Source organism: Pempheris klunzingeri, chromosome 8 (genome assembly GCF_042242105.1).
Source record: "Pempheris klunzingeri isolate RE-2024b chromosome 8, fPemKlu1.hap1, whole genome shotgun sequence".
Lineage (NCBI taxonomy): Eukaryota > Metazoa > Chordata > Actinopteri > Acropomatiformes > Pempheridae > Pempheris > Pempheris klunzingeri.
This window is the reverse complement of record NC_092019.1, coordinates 2182675-2201165: the sequence shown is the minus strand read 5'-3', so window position 1 is coordinate 2201165 and position 18491 is coordinate 2182675. Positions and strand designations below refer to the sequence as shown.

Below are 18491 nucleotides of genomic sequence, written 5' to 3'. Positions count from 1 at the left end.
GAAACAGATCTGCCAGAGGGTGAGGAGCCTGAGACGGACTGGCCGTCGACGCGGAGAGAAATAAATCTGTCGTGCTCTGAAATAAGAATAACACCGCTCTTCCTTCCTTCCTGTGTGTTTTTAGGTGTTTGACACGTACCCAGACCAGGACCTGACCGGCAAGAAGGACTACATCAAACAGACCGTCAAATCTGTGAGTGCACACACACACACAGTTCATGAGTACAGACTGAAACTACCGCCGTTTCCTTCAAGGGATCCCGTGTCATTTTTTCCTCACTTCAGTGGATCCATGTCAGAGTTATTTACTGGTGAACTTTGAACTTCTGACCGTTTTCCTTGTGCCGCCAAACTACATCAAAACTACAGACGGTCTTCAACTATTCAAAAAGTCCTTAAGTTATAAGAAATCGAACAGTTCATGCGACTGTCGTCCTGTTTTTAGAAATATTTTCCGCCCGTCGCGGCGTTCAGATGAAGCCGGGTCGCTGAGTCCGCCTGAGTCCCGTTTCTTCCGTCCTCTAATAGTTTCGTGTTCAGTGATATTTTTACTCGACTTCAAATTACAGTACGGGATGATTTTATTAAAGTGGGACAGAAATTCAAGGATCTACAGTTTTCTTTTGGGTTTCTCTAAAAGTGTAAAGATCTGAATCTGAACCAGTGTTTTCGGTGTTAACTGATCCTCTTTGATCCTCGTGTCTCAGATTTTCTCCTGATCGGAGCTCTTTGCTTTAACCCTCTGAGCTCTAAACGCTGCTGCTTCTTCTTCTGGTGACGTCGTTTCTCGGAGGACCTTCTTCTTCTTCATGTCCCTAAAATGTGTCCGACCTCAGCTAGAAGGTTCCAGAAGTCAGTGAAGCAGAATGAGTGAGAAAAGACTTCAGACTGGAGAAACATGGAGGAAATCCAGGAATCAGACATGTTGTTCATCAGAGGAGACTTTAATTCAGAAACCCAAAGATTCAGGAATTCAACATTAAGGATTCAAGAACACGAGCAAACAGCAGATATTATATTAGGACACAGTGGAGGAAGAACTCCCCTTTAACGGGAAGAAACTCCCCTTTAACAGGAAGAAGACCCCTTTAACAGTAAGAACTCCCCTTTAACAAGAGAAACTCACCTTTAACAGAACTAACTCCCCTTTAACAGGAGAAATTCCCCTTTAACAGCAAAAACTCCCCTTTAAAAGGAGAAACTCCCCTTTAAATGCAGAAACTCCGCTTTAACAGAACTAACTCACCTTTAACAGGAGAAACTCCCCTTTAACGGCAAGAACTCCCCTTTAACTGGAGAAACACCCGTTTAACAGGAAGAACTCCCCTTTAACAGGACGAACTCCCCTTTAACTTGAAAACACCCCTTTAACTGGAGAAACACCCCCTTAACAGGAAGAACTCCCCTTAACAGCAAAAACTCCCCTTTAAAAGGAGAAACTCCCCTTTAAATGCAAAAACTCCCCTCTAACAGGAGAAACACCCCTTTAATTGGAAAAACTCCCCTTTAACAGCAGAAACACCCCTTTGAATGCAAAATCTCCCCTTTAATGGCAAAAACTCCCTTCAAATGCAAAAATTCCCCTTTAACAGCAAAAACTCCCCTTTAACTGGAGAAACTCCACTTTAACAGGAAGAAGACCCCTTTAACAGGAGAAACTACGCTTTAACAGGACGAACTCCCCTTTAACGGCAAGAACTCCCCTTTGACTGGAGAAACACCCCTTTAACAGGAAGAACTCCCCTTTAACGGCAAGAACTCCTCTTTAACAGGAAGAACTCTCCTTTAACTGGAAAACTCCCCTTTAACTGGAGAAACACCCCTTTAACGGCAAGAACTCCCCTTTAACAGGAGAAACTCCCCTTTAACAGGACGAACTCCCTTTAACAGCAAGAACTCCCCTTTAACTGGAAAACACCCCTTTAACTGAAGAAACACCCATTTAACAGGAAGAACTCCCCTTTAACACGACGAACTCCCCTTTAATGGCAAAAACTCCCTTTAACTGGAGAAACACCCCTTTAACAGGAAGAACTCCCCTTTAACAGCAAAAACTCCCCTTTAACAGGAGGAACTCCCCTTTAAATGCAAAAACTCCCTTCTAACAGGAGAAACTCCCTTTTAATTGGAAAAACTCCCCTTTAAATGCAAAAACTCCCTTCTAACAGGAGAAACTCCCTTTTAATTGGAAAAACTCCCCTTTAACTGGAAAAACTCCCCTTTAACAGGAGAAACTCCCCTTTAACAGGACGAACTCCCTTTAACAGCAAGAACTCCCCTTTAACTGGAAAACACCCCTTTAACTGAAGAAACACCCCTTTAACACGACGAACTCCCCTTTAATGGCAAAAACTCCCCTTTAACAGCAAAAACTCCCCTTTAACAGGAGGAACTCCCCTTTAATTGCAAAAACTCCCTTCTAACAGGAGAAACTCCCTTTTAACAGGAGGAACTCCCTTTTAACAGCAGAAACACCCCTGTAAATGTAAAATCTCCCCTTTAATAGCAAAATCTCCCCTCTAACAGCAGAATCTCTCCTCTAACAGCAGAACCCTGGAACAGACCCAGGCTCAGAGGGGGGGGGTGCACACCAATCAACAGCCATAATAATAATAAGATCAACTGTAGAGCTGACAGCAGGACTGTGACTAATAATGATCAATAAGGTGACAGTGAAAAACATGACAATAGTTCATGTTGCTGATCGTCGGCCGCCAGAGGAGACGTCAAAGTCCCGCCCACGACGTCTGACTGACAGGTGATCTCAGGTAAAGAAAGGCCACAACAGTCGGCTCTCAGCAACAAACAGGAAGTCAGAATGAGCTGAAGAATTAAATCACAGAATCTAACCCAGCGTCCCTGAAACCACCTCTGACTGTCTGAGGTTCATGAACTCAACACAGGATCCAGAACTATAGTCAATCAGGACTCCAGCGTGTAGCGGCTGAGTGAAGGAGGTCTGGACTCTGTGGAGGAGAGTCATGGTCTCAGAGACGCTGTAGAAGGACAGAACACCTGCTCTGTGGTCCAGGTACACCCCCACTCTGGAGGACAGAGGACCTGAGACGGGAGTTTGGACTCTGTTGTGATAAAACAGATAACTGTTTGTGTAACAAACCAACGACCAAGATTTGTCATTGTATCCAAGTCCAGAGTCATTTGATCCCCCGTCTCTCCTGATGCTCTTGTATGTGACGGCTACACCAAACCACCTCCCTCTGATCTCCACCTCCCAGTAACAACGTCCAGTCAGACTCTCTCTGCTCAGGACCTGAGACCAGTCAGTGAATCTGTCTGGATGATCAGAATAAGACTGTTGTTGTTTCACTCTTGTTACTTTTCTGTTCTCCTCAGACAATAACAGATTTCTATGAGCTGTGTTTGGATCCAGTGTGATCTGTTGAGCATATCTTAAGAATCCAGCTCTGGTCGTGGGCTCTGGTTGAGGCAGTGAAACGTCCACCTGAGTCACAGTCAGTGAGATGTTTGTCCAGTGGTCCCTCAGAGCGTCCTGTAGTTTCTCTCTGAGCTCTGACACAGCAGCCGTCACGTCCTCAAAGTGTCTCAGAGGACGGATGTTGATGCTGGATGAGTGTGTGTCCTCTCTGAGAGCTGGCAGTGATCTGTAGCTGTGGACAAACTGGCTGTGATCCTCTGTGTGTGAGAGCTCCTCCAGCTCAGCGTCCCTCCTCTTCAGCTCCCTGATCTCCTGCTCCAGCTCCTCCTGAAGCTCTTTGACTCGACTCACTTCGGCTTCCTGCTGGGATCTGACCTGCCGCTTCAGCTCAGAGCTCCTTCTCTCCATCAGACGGATCAGCTCGGTGAACGTCTCCTCGCCGTGCTCCACTGCTTCATCGGCAGAGCTGCAGATGTCCTCCACCTCCTGCTGGAGCTCCTTCAGGTCTTTCTCTCTGTCCTGGATCTTCTGCTGGATGTTCAGGCGACTCCTCTCCAGCTCTGTCTGCCTCTCAGTCCTCTCTGCTGCAGCTGACACTGTGTCGTGGCCTTTATGTTGGTCCTCAGGGCAGAGATAACAGATACTCTGCTGATCGGTGCGGCAGAACATCTTCATCACCTCATCGTGACGAGAGCAGATGTTCTCCTGGAGCTTCCTGGACGGCTCCACCAGCTTGTGTTTCTTTAATGCAGCCACTTCATAGTGAGGCTGCAGGTGTTGCTCACAGTAAGACACCAGACAGACCAGACAGGACTTGAGGGCTTTCAGTTTCCTCCCAGTGCAGAAATCACAGGCCACATCTTCAGCTCCAGCGTAGCAGTGATCAGCAGGAGCAGCCTGGAGTCCCGTCTTCTTCAGCTCCTCCACTAAAGCTGCTAACATGGTGTTTTTCAGCAGGACAGGCCTCGGTGTGAACGTCTGCCTGCACTGAGGGCAGCTGTACATCCTCTTCTCATCCTCTCCATCCCAGTGGGCTCTAATACAGCTCATGCAGTAGCTGTGACCACAGGGAATCGCCACCGGATCCTTCAGGAGGTCCAGACAGATCGAACAGGAGAAGGTTTCACGGTCCAGCTGGACTCCTTTCTGCGCCATTTCTCCTCTCAGAGACTCAACGACTGTCTGAGTTTCATTTCCTCGTAACTGAAAACCGGTTTGATCTGAACTTGTTGGTCCCACCCATCTTCAGACTGAGAGCAGGAGGAAGAGGGAGGAGTTATCAAGCTCTGACTGACTCTGAACGAGGGAGGAAAGTTCAGACTGACAGCGCTGCTCCTCTTCCTCCAGTGAAAACCTGCTTCCCTTTGAAAACACTGCAGTCTTTAGTTTTAAAGGACTTCCTGCCTCCTCAGGCTCCATATTTCTCAAACTCTTCCTCATATTCTGCTCAGTTTCATGTTGCAGCAGCAATAACTGACAAACATGACAGTAAAACTCTGCCCTCTGACTGCAGAGCGGCTTTATTCCACTTTACTGAAGAACAAGACGGACAGAAATGTTAAAAAGAGGCGACATGGAAACAGGATCATTTAGAGTTATTGCAGATTTATATCATGGCCATCAGTTTTCTTTAGCTGAACACATTTTACCTCTCTGTCACACTGAGATTGTTGCTGAACAGAAAAGGAAGCCGGCCTCGTGTTGGTAAACAGTCTTTTTAAAGCAGTCTGGGACTCCAGGATCCGTCTGGTTTCACACTGAGCCGAGCGGCTCCGGCCTCGTCCACCTTCTAGTTTTCAGACCCAACGTTGTCCTCTGAGGTTTGGTGTTTGGCAGTTTCTTTTTTTAATTTTATTTTATTGCAGTAAATTGAGCACAAAATCCTCAAAGTGTTCTTCTCTGACTTTATCACCACCTACTGGCCCGGCACGCTTGTTGGAATCCCAGATTTTTGTGAAACGAGAAGAGAAAAATGTCCGTTTAGGAAAATAAGCGTATACGTGTGAACAAGGGTCAGTGTGCTCTCACCTCTGAGGACTTTCTGCCAGAAATCGTTACCCAGAATGCATTTAAATCCCCCGTGTGAACAGCGCCATGACGTTCGCTGCTCCTGTCGGCCTGAAACGACACAAACGGCTGCACGTGGACGTAGTTTCCTCAGCGGTTGTTGTTAATGAGAAGCTTTAAACCCTTAAAATGTGTCTCTATTGAAGGCTACATGCTGATGCTACATTCACGTCAAGCAGATTTACAGAGGAACAAGGTGGTTAGCGTCGCTGCTAGCTTTGTGGGCGCACCATGTGAAATCAGCTGCTCGTATTGAGCTGCACACATTTAGCAGTTTAATAAGCGAAAGCAGATCAATTGTGGAAAAACAGCTCAGAGACTGAAGAGAATGTTTCTGTCCAAAAAGCAAACGAAGAACATCAATGCAGATATTTGACGTTTACATGCAGACAAACATCAGTCCAGGTGAACAGAAGTGGTCCTGAGCGGTGGAGCAGACACAGGAAGCAGCGCCGCCTGAAGACGCTCAAACATCTGCAGAACAGCATCAAAGTCCCGCCCACGACGTCTGACTGACAGGTGATCTCAGGTAAAGAAAGGCCACAACAGTCGGCTCTCAGCAACAAACATGAAGTCAGAATGAGCTGAAGAATTAAATCACAGAATCTAACCCAGCGTCCCTGAAACCACCTCTGACTGTCTGAGGTTCATGAACTCAGCACAGGATCCAGGACTATAGTGAATCCAGACTCCAGCGTGCAGACTGACTCGTTGTTATATTTGATTTATTTACTAGAAGTCAACCAGGGGAAACTAGTTTTCATCAAGGAAACAATCACTGGCAGCAGTTGTAAAATAAGATTTGGTTCAGAATAATTCAAACTTCTATATATTTATTCTGAAATATTGATTATAATTTCATTTGGCTTGTGTTTTCAGTGGAATCGTTCCATAAGATGGTGCCGTACCAACATGCTTTGATCACTATTTTGAATTTTCCCTTCACCTAAAAAACTTTGTGGCTCAATAAAAACTACTCAGGCTGCAGATAACTTCCATGCAAAATAACTTTAGTGTGAAATTTTACTCACATGAACATTAATACAGAGAAATTATTTATATTTAAAAAATATAAATAAAAGTAGATCCAAATGTGAATGCATAATTGTACTAAACTACCTGGTGTGTGTTCACCTGAACTACTTTACAAACAGGAACTTGAATCCACATCAGAACAATGGAAACAATAACAAATAACTTCTCTCCAGTCGTTAATATCTCCTGCTCATTGATCCAGCGCTAAATGTAAATGTCTTCAGTCCGGTCGGGCGGCGCTCACTAATATCTCCTCCCCTGATGCTGCACACCTGTAGCTGCGTTCACCTGAAGGCAGCGTGGACGACTCAGACTCGTGGGGCACACAGGTGACACCTGAAGGCATCACGGACAATTTGCATATAAGAACGACTCGCAACTGTGAATCGGTTCTCATCGTTCACTTAAAAGAGCCGTTCAAAAGACTCGACTCGTTCGCCAACGTCACATCTCTCAGCTGGATCTTCATCACGCTCCTCTCCCTCACCCTCTCAGTGTTTTCCCTCCTTATTTTACTGCATTGTAAATAAAAACGTCGATGATATTCCCCCACAAACCCAGCGACCCATGAAGGCCTCTCCTCTGCACCTGCAGGCGTCACACAGACAGGAAACCACCAGACTGTCATTTCACTTCATTTATTTAAAACATCCCAATATAAAAGAAAATTACACATTTCTGAATTGCTCTATTTACAAAAACATACATTCTTTCACATCTACTTACAGTTGACATGGTTGTTCACTGCAGAGTCTCCGTCGAGCCCAAGAGGTTTCAGGTTTACAGTCACAGGTTTGTTGGCTCTAGCTTAAATTACGTCGCTGTACAGTTCATGTTTGTTTTCTTTAAAAAGGCACTAAGAAAGGACGAGCTAGGACACAACATTTGATGAGGAACTGTAATCCAACAACGGGCGGCGGAGCAAAATCATAAATAGCTGTTGGCTTTGGCAGTGATCCAACTGAAGCTCATTCAGCGCTGAAACATTTGTTTTTCTTACATATGAACAGACATTTTGTTTTTAATACACTGAGGCTGATCAATAAATACAAGCACTTACAACGAAAAGCAATTGCAGGCAGTTTTCCTATGCGAGTCAAGTTTTCCAGGATTGTAACGAGAGCGTGCAACCGGGTCGCACCGATAGAGGAGAAGGAATGAAAACGGGAATCGTTGAGCCACAAACAGGTCGGGAGCATTTGGGGGGAGAAACAGAAGAAAAACAAAAACAAGCTACCTTCAGGTTTCAGGACGTTTGGCAGCAAATCAAGTGTCCGATTGTTCCGGTGGCTCGTAGTTCATCACTTTTGTCCTCTGCTGAGGAGCCAAAAGCTACAAGTTGACGCGCAATCGACAGGGAATTCAGGCGAGGGTCATTTTTCATATCAGTTTGTGATAAAAACGTAGAGAAGGAGGTTTTCCTGAGAATCTGACTGAAGCACCACCTGAAAGCATTTAAGCCTCAAGCTCAGGAATAGCAGCAGTGAAACTCCCAGACAACACCTGACAGGTAGAACAAGCTGCTGTACTCACAATCCCAGACTTCAAAGAGACCAAACACAGCACGTGTGTGTGTGTGTGTGTGTGTGTGTGTGTGTGTGTGTGTGTGTGTTCTTCACACATGCTCTGTTTCCTCTTTGTTTTCTCTTCGCCTGCTGAAAGTACAAACTTCACACTAAACTCAGACCTGCAGCTCGTCTCTCTCTCACCACTTTATTCCACTTTACTGAAGAACAAGACGGACAGAAATGTTAAAAAGAGGCGACATGGAAACAGGATCATTTAGAGTTATTGCAGATTTATATCTTCCTCGTCACTGAAAACCGGTTTGATCTGAACTTGTTGGTCCCACCCATCTTCAGACTGAGAGCAGGAGGAAGAGGGAGGAGTTATCAAGCTCTGACTGACTCTGAACGAGGGAGGAAAGTTCAGATAAGATAAGATATCGTTTATTGATCCCTCAGTGGGGAAAATTTGCTGTTACAGCAGCTCAGGGAGAAACAGACAAAAAGCAAACACTTAAAGGATTAGAAAATTAAATAGCAAGAAAATTAAATAGCAGAATATAATATATACAGTGGTTAACACCTATATACACAAAGAAGCAGTTATGTACCCAAACAAAATGTAATTACAGGAAAAATGTTTGGACTCACAGGACTTCACTTTTCTACTTGTGGATCAAACCGTGGACATAAATAGTTGATGAACTCTCTTAAACTCCTTTATTTTCCTGGACTTTGCTTTGTTGTTGTTCTGTTTGGTGGTTTTGCTCCGTCAGTCACTCTAATGAACCGTGTGGAGAAATTTACCAGCTGATTAAAGCTCTACCTTTTTTCAACAACATCGTCTTCATGTGGTCTGAAACCTGTTTTTGTTTTAGCTGTTTTACTAAATGACCTTCGTCTGTGATCTGTGTGGAAGCAGCGCTCAAACTGCTGCCGTGAAAATGTTCCTTCTGCAGGCTGTGGAGTTAAAAACGGGAAGAGAAAGTCCTGGAAAATCAGGGAACTTTGTGCATCTTATTTAAAAACAACAAAGCCTGTATTTAAATGAGTAATTAATGCAGTAATGAATCAGTCTGGGATCCCTGGTCTGATGATTTTCTGCATTTCTGGGCCAAAAAATCCAACTTTTTAATGAAGGAAAGTCCTGGAAAAATCACTTTGAGCATTTATTGCAAAAACAGAAATCAAAATGTGTTAATTAAAATCCAACCCAGTATTTTTTTATCCTCGCAGACTTCCCTGATCTAAAGTGTGTTTTAAAATGATCTCTGTTTTATTTTCATTAGTTTTTGTCTGCCAAATTTAAAGTCCTGCAAAAGTGAGAGAATTTATTGAATTATTGGGGCAAGTCTTTTTTTTTTAAGGATTAAAAATGTGTTAATTCACCAAACTAGTATTTTTATAACATTAATATTATTCTGGTTAAATGAATCCCTGAAGTGCAGCTTGTCATGTTTCATTCCTGGATCGTGGAAAAGCAGCTTTTATTCAAGGAAAGTCCTGGAAAAATCAGGGAAGTTGAATGAAAAGGAAAATGTGTGAATTAAATCCAAACCTGGAAGAACAGAGTCGGATCTCAAGCAGGTTAAAAGTGTTTTGGTGGGTTTCCATGTTCACATTTCCAGCCTATGAAAGACGACAACATTCAGAACCAGTCTGGCTCTGAATGTTGTCCTTCAGCTCGTCTCGTCGTCGTTTGTGTTGCCGACCTCACCGGGAAAGCCGGAGGAGATCCACCTCAGGAAAGACTCCAGAACGAGAGACGTCCCTCTCAGGATCCCGATCGGCAATGTAGGTATCATCTCTGATGACTGATGTTTTAATAATTCTCAGCGGATGTCTTCAACAAATTGTCTTTCTGTTCATCAGTGATGGTCCAGTTGAGGCGCCTCGACTCAGACGTTTAAATCCGACTTGGGGATCAAACCTCTCCAAAGCCTGACCTGCAGGCTGAGGACGCTGAGGTGAGGCAGCAGTGATCTCCTTTCTGTATTTCACCAGGTGTTTATTTGTCCCTGAGCCGCTCTGAGAGCTGGACCGGAGGGACGACCACACTGCAGACCGAAGTAATATCATACTGCTAATCTTTTAGTCACACTCCTATTGTTAGTGCTGTAGTCACTGCTAGTACGTTGGTTGCTGTTTGTGTCGTCTCTTCTGTCTCTGTTCTGTTCCAGGTTTCTTCCTGTTAAAGGGGAGTTCTTCCTCCACTGTTGCTCAATATAACATCTGATGCAGCTCATGAGGGGATTCTTGAATCCTTCATGTTGAATCCCTGAATCGTTGGTCTCTCTCTAATGAAAGAGTTTGGTCCAGACCTGCTCTTTATGGAAAGAGTCTTGAGATAACGCTGTTGTGAATTGGAGCTCTATAAATAAAGACTGATTGATCGAAGCCTCGCCGCTCTGGACCGGGACTAAACTGAAACTCTGAAGAACACGGCGTTACTGACTGTTAGGTTAGTGTTTGTGGCAGAGATAAAGGAGAACCTGAAACACACCAGGAAACTAAAGAGATTTATTAGTGAACTACACTCCTCACTAAGAGTCAGGGATGTTCAGCGCTCAGGTGAAGTCTCAGGATGAACCTAAAATGCTTTCTCACCTTTCCAGGTGAACTTAATGTGACCTTCTCTAAACTCTTGAATGTCCAACTGTTCAGTGTCTCAGTACTTTCTGCACCAGCTGCTGTTCTCTAACAAGAAGCTTCACAGCAACATTCACAGCAGGTTTGATCCCTGAATCCACCAATACATTTCCTGCTTCAGGTAGAATTGGTATTTAAACAGTCCTCCTCATCGAGCTGTTCACATTCTGACATCATGAGACAGGGGCGCCCCCAGAAATTTTTCACAGGGGGGGCCAGATAGGGCCATTGAAAATCCTGGGGTGGCACACCAAAACCAAAAACAACAACGGAATTTCAAGAAGAAAAGCTGCTGTAAGTATTGAGTCAAAATCGATGTCAGTATGAGAGTTAAGGAATCACATACTCATATACTTTCTAATTTTACAGTTAGTGTTACTCAGATGTACATGGACTAATGCAGGACAAGCCTGTTTTATTTAGTGTTGGTTTGTTTGTGAGTTAGGAAATTCATTGCTCTAATAGGGTAGTTGTATTATACAGCTTTACTATTAGGGAGTAGATTCATGTAATGAACTAAACAGTAACAGGGAACAAGTCTACTCTAGTTTAAAAGCAGCACACAGAGGCCTTTGATTGTTTTCAGTACAGCTTTATTCTGCTGTAAACATGTAACAGACTGTGTCCACTAAAGCATTGTCTTTGACAGTAGACATTTGACCACAGCTCTGAGAGGATTCTAGCCATGTGTGAGCACTGTGCCAGTCTTTCTTGAAGCCTCGTCTTCTGTCCCCTTGAAGAGCACGAGGGGCCCCTCTGATCCTGACTGGGAAATATCTGTGATGAAACATGAGGACGATAAGTTACTCTGAATTTAAAATAGCAGCAGCAAAAACAACAGTAATAACATGAGTAGCTGTTCATAGTAATCAGATTACAGTTGTATTATGGACCCACAGTCAGTTCTGTTCTGACTGTTCAAACTCTTCTACCAGTAAACATGAACAAGAAGCTTTCTGTTGTTGCACCAGGATTCATAACTCAGTGTTGACACCTTGTTACCACACGTTTATCCAGGTGAAGTTACTCTCTTGCCATTCATTTCCTCATGAGGGACCCTGTTCTCAGCTCACCTGTTGGTCCATCAGTAGGATGATCAGCTGTGTCCTGTCTGACCTGCTGCCTTACTTCTTCATGTTCTCAGCTCACCTGTTGGTCCATCAGTAGGATGATCAGCTGTGTCCTGTCTGACCCTGCTCCTCTGCCCTGCTCTGTCTCTGTCCCTGTCTGCTCATGGGTTTGCTCGCTGGTCTTATCTTGGTCTGCATCATCACACGTATGGAAGAGATGTCCGTAGACTTTCTCTTCATTGTCTGAAAAGTGCCGTAGCATCACGGCACAGGTGCTGGTGATCCTTAACACGAGCTAATGAGATGCTCAGTAACGGAGAGCAGCCAGCAGGAGGTTCAGCACAGACACAGTTTACCAAACACACACTATTTGTTCTAAAAGTAAGTACAGTTTGACTGACTTACCTGTTGGTAGTCTGCTCGTCTCAACAGCTGCCGTTGAAAATGACTTCCACTGTCCGTCTCTGAGGTTGAGTTTCAGTGCTGCCTTCACTTGCACTCGGACAACATAGTTACAATTTCCGAAATTCTCAAATGTGAACTTGACCTATCAGAACTGGGGGGGGGCAAGCATTTTTCAGGGGTGGCCGCGGCCCCCCCTGGCCCCCTCTTGACGGCGCCCCTGCCTTTAGCTTTAGCTCTACCTTTAGCTTTAGCTCTACCTTTATGTTTTAGCTCTACCTTTATGCTTTAGCTCTACCTTTATGCTTTAGCTCTACCTTTAGCTTTAGCTCTACCTTTAGCTTTAGCTCTACCTTTAGCATGTTGCAAAGAGCATATTTTTCTTCAACGTAACCTTTTGTATTCTACTATTTGAACCAACGTGGGACTGAAATATACAAGTTATACTAAGTTCACCAACAGATTACTGTCACTTGGTTCGTCTCACATGGGATTTATCCTCCTTTATACTGCGTGTAAAGAATATCTTATATTTTGAATGGTGTGTGTCGGCCTGTGACGGACGTCTCAGTTTGTTAATGCGACGGAGCGTCTCCTCCTCTGTTCTGTCCTGCAGCAGAGGACGGCTCGGACGACGACGAGCCGCTCATCAAGATGATCAAGAAAGCTCCGACCGACGAGCAGCTGAAGGAGACGGTGCAGAGTCTGCTGAAGGAGGCCAACCTGGAGGAGATGACCATGAAACAGATCTGCCAGAGGGTGAGGAGCCTGAGACGGACTGGCCGTCGACGCGGAGAGAAATAAATCTGTCGTGCTCTGAAATAAGAATAACACCGCTCTTCCTTCCTTCCTGTGTGTTTTTAGGTGTTTGACACGTACCCAGACCAGGACCTGACCGGCAAGAAGGACTACATCAAACAGACCGTCAAATCTGTGAGTGCACACACACACACAGTTCATGAGTACAGACTGAAACTACCGCCGTTTCCTTCAAGGGATCCCGTGTCATGTTTTCCTCACTTCAGTGGATCCATGTCAGAGTTATTTACTGGTGAACTTTGAACTTCTGACCGTTTTCCTTGTGCCGCCAAACTACATCAAAACTACAGACGGTCTTCAACTATTCAAAAAGTCCTTAAGTTATAAGAAATCGAACAGTTCATGCGACTGTCGTCCTGTTTTTAGAAATATTTTCCGCCCGTCGCGGCGTTCAGATGAAGCCGGGTCGCTGAGTCCGCCTGAGTCCCGTTTCTTCCGTCCTCTAATAGTTTCGTGTTCAGTGATATTTTTACTCGACTTCAAATTACAGTACGGGATGATTTTATTAAAGTGGGACAGAAATTCAAGGATCTACAGTTTTCTTTTGGGTTTCTCTAAAAGTGTAAAGATCTGAATCTGAACCAGTGTTTTCGGTGTTAACTGATCCTCTTTGATCCTCGTGTCTCAGATTTTCTCCTGATCGGAGCTCTTTGCTTTAACCCTCTGAGCTCTAAACGCTGCTGCTTCTTCTTCTGGTGACGTCGTTTCTCGGAGGACCTTCTTCTTCTTCATGTCCCTAAAATGTGTCCGACCTCAGCTAGAAGGTTCCAGAAGTCAGTGAAGCAGAATGAGTGAGAAAAGACTTCAGACTGGAGAAACATGGAGGAAATCCAGGAATCAGACATGTTGTTCATCAGAGGAGACTTTAATTCAGAAACCCAAAGATTCAGGAATTCAACATTAAGGATTCAAGAACACGAGCAAACAGCAGAGATTATATTAGGACACAGTGGAGGAAGAACTCCCCTTTAACGGGAAGAAACTCCCCTTTAACAGGAAGAACTCCCCTTTAACAGGAGAAACTCCCCTTTAAAAGGAGAAGCTCCCCTTTAACTGGAGAAATTCTCCTTTAACAGCAAAAACACCCCTTTAACTGGAGAAACACCCCTTTAACAGGAAGAACTCCCCTTTAACAGGACGAACTCCCCTTAACAGCAAAAACTCCCCTTTAAAAGGAGAAACTCCCCTTTAAATGCAAAAACTCCCCTCTAACAGGAGAAACTCCCCTTTAATTGGAAAAACTCCCCTTTAACTGGAGAAATTCCCCTTTAACAGGAGAAACTCCCCTTTAATTGGAAAAACTCCCCGTTAACTGGAAAAACTCCCCTTTAACAGGAGAAACTCCCCTTTAATTGGAGAAACTCCCCTTTATCAGAACTAATTCCCCTTTAACAGGAGGAACTCCCCTTTAACAGCAGAAACACCCCTTTAAATGCAAAATCTCCCCTTTAATAGCAAAAACTCCCTTCAAATGCAAAAACTCCCCTTTAACAGCAGAATCTCCCCTCTAACAGAAGAAACTCCCCTTTAATTGGAAAAACTCACCTTTAACTGGAGAAATTCCACTTTAACAGCAAAAACTCCCCTTTCACTGGAGAAACTCCACTTTAACAGGAAGAAGACCCCTTTAACAGGAGAAACTCCCCTTTAACAGGACGAACTCCCCTTTAACGGCAAGAACTCTCCTTTGACTGGAGAAACACCCCTTTAACAGGAAGAACTCCCCTTTAACGGCAAGAACTCCTCTTTAACAGGAAGAACTCTCCTTTAACTGGAAAACTCTCCTTTAACTGGAGAAACACCCCTTTAACAGGAAGAACTCCCCTTTAACAGGAGAAACTCCCCTTTAACAGGACGAACTCCCTTTAACAGGAAGAACTCCCCTTTAACTGGAAAACACCCTTTTAACTGAAGAAACACCCCTTTAACAGGAAGAACTCCCCTTTAACACGACGAACTCCCCTTTAATGGCAAAAACTCCCCTTTAACTGGAAAACACCCCTTTAACCGCAGAAACACACCTTTAACAGGAAGAACTCCCCTTTGACACGACGAACTCCCCTTTGATGGCAAAAACTCCCCTTTAACAGCAAAAACTCCCCTTTAACAGGAGGAACTCCCCTTTAACAGCAAAAACTCCCCTTTAACAGGAGGAACTCTCCTTTAAATGCAAAAACTCCCTTCTAACAGGAGAAACTCCCTTTTAATTGGAAAAACTCCCCTTTAACTGGAGAAATTCCCCTTTAACAGCAAAAACTCCCCTTTAACAGGAGAAACACCCCTTTAACAGGAAGAAGACCCCTTTAACAGGAAGAACTCCCCTTTAAAAGGAGAAACTCCCCTTTAACAGGAAGAAGACCCCTTTAACAGGAAGAACTCCCCTTTAACAGAACTAACTCCCCTTTAACAGGAGAAATTCCCCTTTAACAGCAAAAACTCCCCTTTAACTGGAGAAACTCCCCTTTAAATGCAGAAACTCCCCTTTAACAGAACTAACTCCCCTTTAACAGGAGAAACTCCCCTTTAACGGCAAGAACTCCTCTTGAACAGGAAGAACTCTCCTTTAACTGGAAAACTCCCCTTTAACTGGAAAACACCCCTTTAACTGAAGAAACACCCCTTTAACAGGAAGAACTCCCCTTTGACACGACGAACTCCCCTTTAATGGCAAAAACTCCCCTTTAACAGCAAAAACTCCCCTTTAACAGCAAAAACTCCCCTTTAACAGGAGGAACTCTCCTTTAAATGCAAAAACTCCCTTCTAACAGGAGAAACTCCCTTTTAATTGGAAAAACTCCCCTTTAACTGGAGAAATTCCCCTTTAACAGCAAAAACTCCCCTTTAAATGGAAAAACTCCCCTTTAACAGGACAAATTCCCCTTTAACAGCTAAAACTCCCCTTTAACTGGAAAAACTCCCCTTTAAAATGAGAAACTCCTTTTTAACAGAACTAATTCCCCTTTAACAGGAGGAACTCCCTTTTAACAGCAGAAACACCCATTTAAATGCAAAATCTCCCCTCTAACAGCAAAAACTCCCCTCTAACAGCAGAATCTCCCCTCTAACAGCAGAACCCTGGAACAGACCCAGGCTCAGAGGGGGGGGGTGCACACCAATCAACAGCCATAATAATAATAAGATCAACTGTAGAGCTGACAGCAGGACTGTGACTAATAATGATCAATAAGGTGACAGTGAAAAACATGACAATAGTTCATGTTGCTGATCGTCGGCCGCCAGAGGAGACGTCAAAGTCCCGCCCACGACGTCTGACTGACAGGTGATCTCAGGTAAAGAAAGGCCACAACAGTCGGCTCTCAGCAACAAACAGGAAGTCAGAATGAGCTGAAGAATTAAATCACAGAATCTAACCCAGCGTCCCTGAAACCACCTCTGACTGTCTGAGGTTCATGAACTCAACACAGGATCCAGGACTAAAGTAAATCTGGACTCCAGCGTGTAGCGGCTGAGTGAAGGAGGTCTGGACTCTGTGGAGGAGAGTCATGGTCTCAGAGACGCTGTAGAAGGACAGAACACCTGCTCTGTGGTCCAGGTACACCCCCACTCTGGAGGACCAAGGACCTGAGACGGGAGTTTTGACTCTGTTGTGATTAAACTGATAAATGTTTGTGTCACAATACAACGACCAAGATTTGTCATTGTATCCAAGTCCAGAGTCTTTTGATCCCCCGTCTCTCCTGATGCTCTTGTATGTGACGGCTACATCAAACCACCCTCTGATCTCCACCTCCCAGTAACAACGTCCAGTCAGACTCTCTCTGCTCAGGACCTGAAACCTGTCAGTGAATCTGTCTGGATGATCAGAATAAGACTGTTGTTGTTTCACTCTTGTTACTTTTCTGTTCTCCTCAGACAATAACAGCTTTCTATGAGCTGTGTTTGGATCCAGTGTGATCTGTTGAGCATATCTTAAGAATCCAGCTCTGGTCGTGGGCTCTGGTTGAGGCAGTAAAACGTCCACCTGAGTCACAGTCCATGAGATGTTTGTCCAGTGGTCCCTCAGAGCGTCCTGTAGTTTCTCTCTGAGCTCTGACACAGCAGCCGTCACGTCCTCAAAGTGTCTCAGAGGACGGATGTTGATGCTGGATGAGTGTGTGTCCTCTCTGAGAGCTGGCAGTGATCTGTAGCTGTGGACAAACTGGCTGTGATCCTCTGTGTGTGAGAGCTCCTCCAGCTCAGCGTCCCTCCTCTTCAGCTCCCTGATCTCCTGCTCCAGCTCCTCCTGAAGCTCTTTGACTCGACTCACTTCGGCTTCCTGCTGGGATCTGACCTGCCGCTTCAGCTCAGAGCTCCTTCTCTCCATCAGACGGATCAGCTCGGTGAACGTCTCCTCGCCGTGCTCCACTGCTTCATCGGCAGAGCTGCAGATGTCCTCCACCTCCTGCTGGAGCTCCTTCAGGTCTTTCTCTCTGTCCTGGATCCTCTGCTGGATGTTCAGGCGACTCCTCTCCAGCTCTGTCTGCCTCTCAGTCCTCTCTGCTGCAGCTGACACTGTGTCGTGGCCTTTATGTTGGTCCAAAGAGCAGAGATAACAGATACTCTGCTGATCGGTGCGGCAGAATATCTTCATCACCTCATCGTGACGAGAGCAGATGTTCTCCTGGAGCTTCCTGGACGGCTCCACCAGCTTGTGTTTCTTTAATGCAGCCACTTCATAGTGAGGCTGCAGGTGTTGCTCACAGTAAGACACCAGACAGACCAGACAGGACTTGAGGGCTTTCAGTTTCCTCCCAGTGCAGAAATCACAGGCCACATCTTCAGCTCCAGCGTAGCAGTGATCAGCAGGAGCAGCCTGGAGTCCCGTCTTCTTCAGCTCCTCCACTAAAGCTGCTAACGTGGTGTTTTTCAGCAGGACAGGCCTCGGTGTGAACGTCTGCCTGCACTGAGGGCAGCTGTACATCCTCTTCTCATCCTCCTCTTTATTCCAGTGGGCTCTAATACAGCTCATGCAGTAGTTGTGATCGCAGGCAGTCGTCACCGGATTCTTCAGGACGTCCTGACAGATCGAACAGGAGAAGGTTTCACAGTCCAGCTGGACTCCTTTCTGCGCCATTTCTCCTCTCAGAGACTCAACGACTGTCTGAGTTTCATTTCCTCGTCACTGAAAACCGGTTTGATCTGAACTTGTTGGTCCCACCCATCTTCAGACTGAGAGCAGGAGGATAGGGAGGAGTTATCAAGCTCTGACTGACTCTGAACGAGGGAGGAAAGTTCAGACTGACAGCGCTGCTCCTCTTCCTCCAGTGAAAACCTGCTTCCCTTTGAAAACACTGCAGTCTTTAGTTTTAAAGGACTTCCTGCCTCCTCAGGCTCCATATTTCTCAAACTCTTCCTCATATTCTGCTCAGTTTCATGTTGCAGCAGCAATAACTGACAAACATGACAGTAAAACTCTGCCCTCTGACTGCAGAGCGGCTTTATTCCACTTTACTGAAGAACAAGACGGACAGAAATGTTAAAAAGAGGCGACATGGAAACAGGATCATTTAGAGTTATTGCAGATTTATATCATGGCCATCAGTTTTC

General features: G+C 45.0%; 3 protein-coding genes across 4 annotated transcripts in view; all 3 read right to left on the bottom strand.

Moving 5' to 3' along the window:
- Window positions 1-923: 923 nt before the first annotated feature.
- On the bottom strand, window positions 924-4572 carry LOC139205741 (tripartite motif-containing protein 16-like). 2 transcript variants are annotated; one of them, XM_070836035.1, is made up of 2 exons: window positions 2196-4572; window positions 924-1061 (listed from the first exon to the last, which is right to left on the bottom strand). In XM_070836035.1, exon 1 carries the CDS (start codon window positions 4550-4552, stop codon window positions 2846-2848), a length of 1707 nt encoding a protein of 568 aa, XP_070692136.1. In that variant the 5' UTR covers window positions 4553-4572; the 3' UTR covers window positions 924-1061; window positions 2196-2845. The 2 variants fall into 2 exon arrangements, with proteins under 2 accessions (XP_070692136.1, XP_070692137.1); XM_070836036.1 differs by having other exon boundaries at window positions 2136-4567.
- LOC139205742 (tripartite motif-containing protein 16-like) overlaps window positions 924-18491 on the bottom strand; it is a 42348-nt gene continuing 24780 nt past the window's right edge. The window contains exon 2 of the mRNA XM_070836038.1: window positions 924-1061. The gene's annotated coding sequence lies outside the window, so the exon portion shown is untranslated. The remainder of the gene's footprint in view (window positions 1062-18491) is intronic.
- LOC139205751 (tripartite motif-containing protein 16-like) lies at window positions 16147-18021 on the bottom strand. The gene has a single exon (XM_070836049.1). It carries the CDS (start codon window positions 18016-18018, stop codon window positions 16312-16314), a length of 1707 nt encoding a protein of 568 aa, XP_070692150.1. The 5' UTR covers window positions 18019-18021; the 3' UTR covers window positions 16147-16311.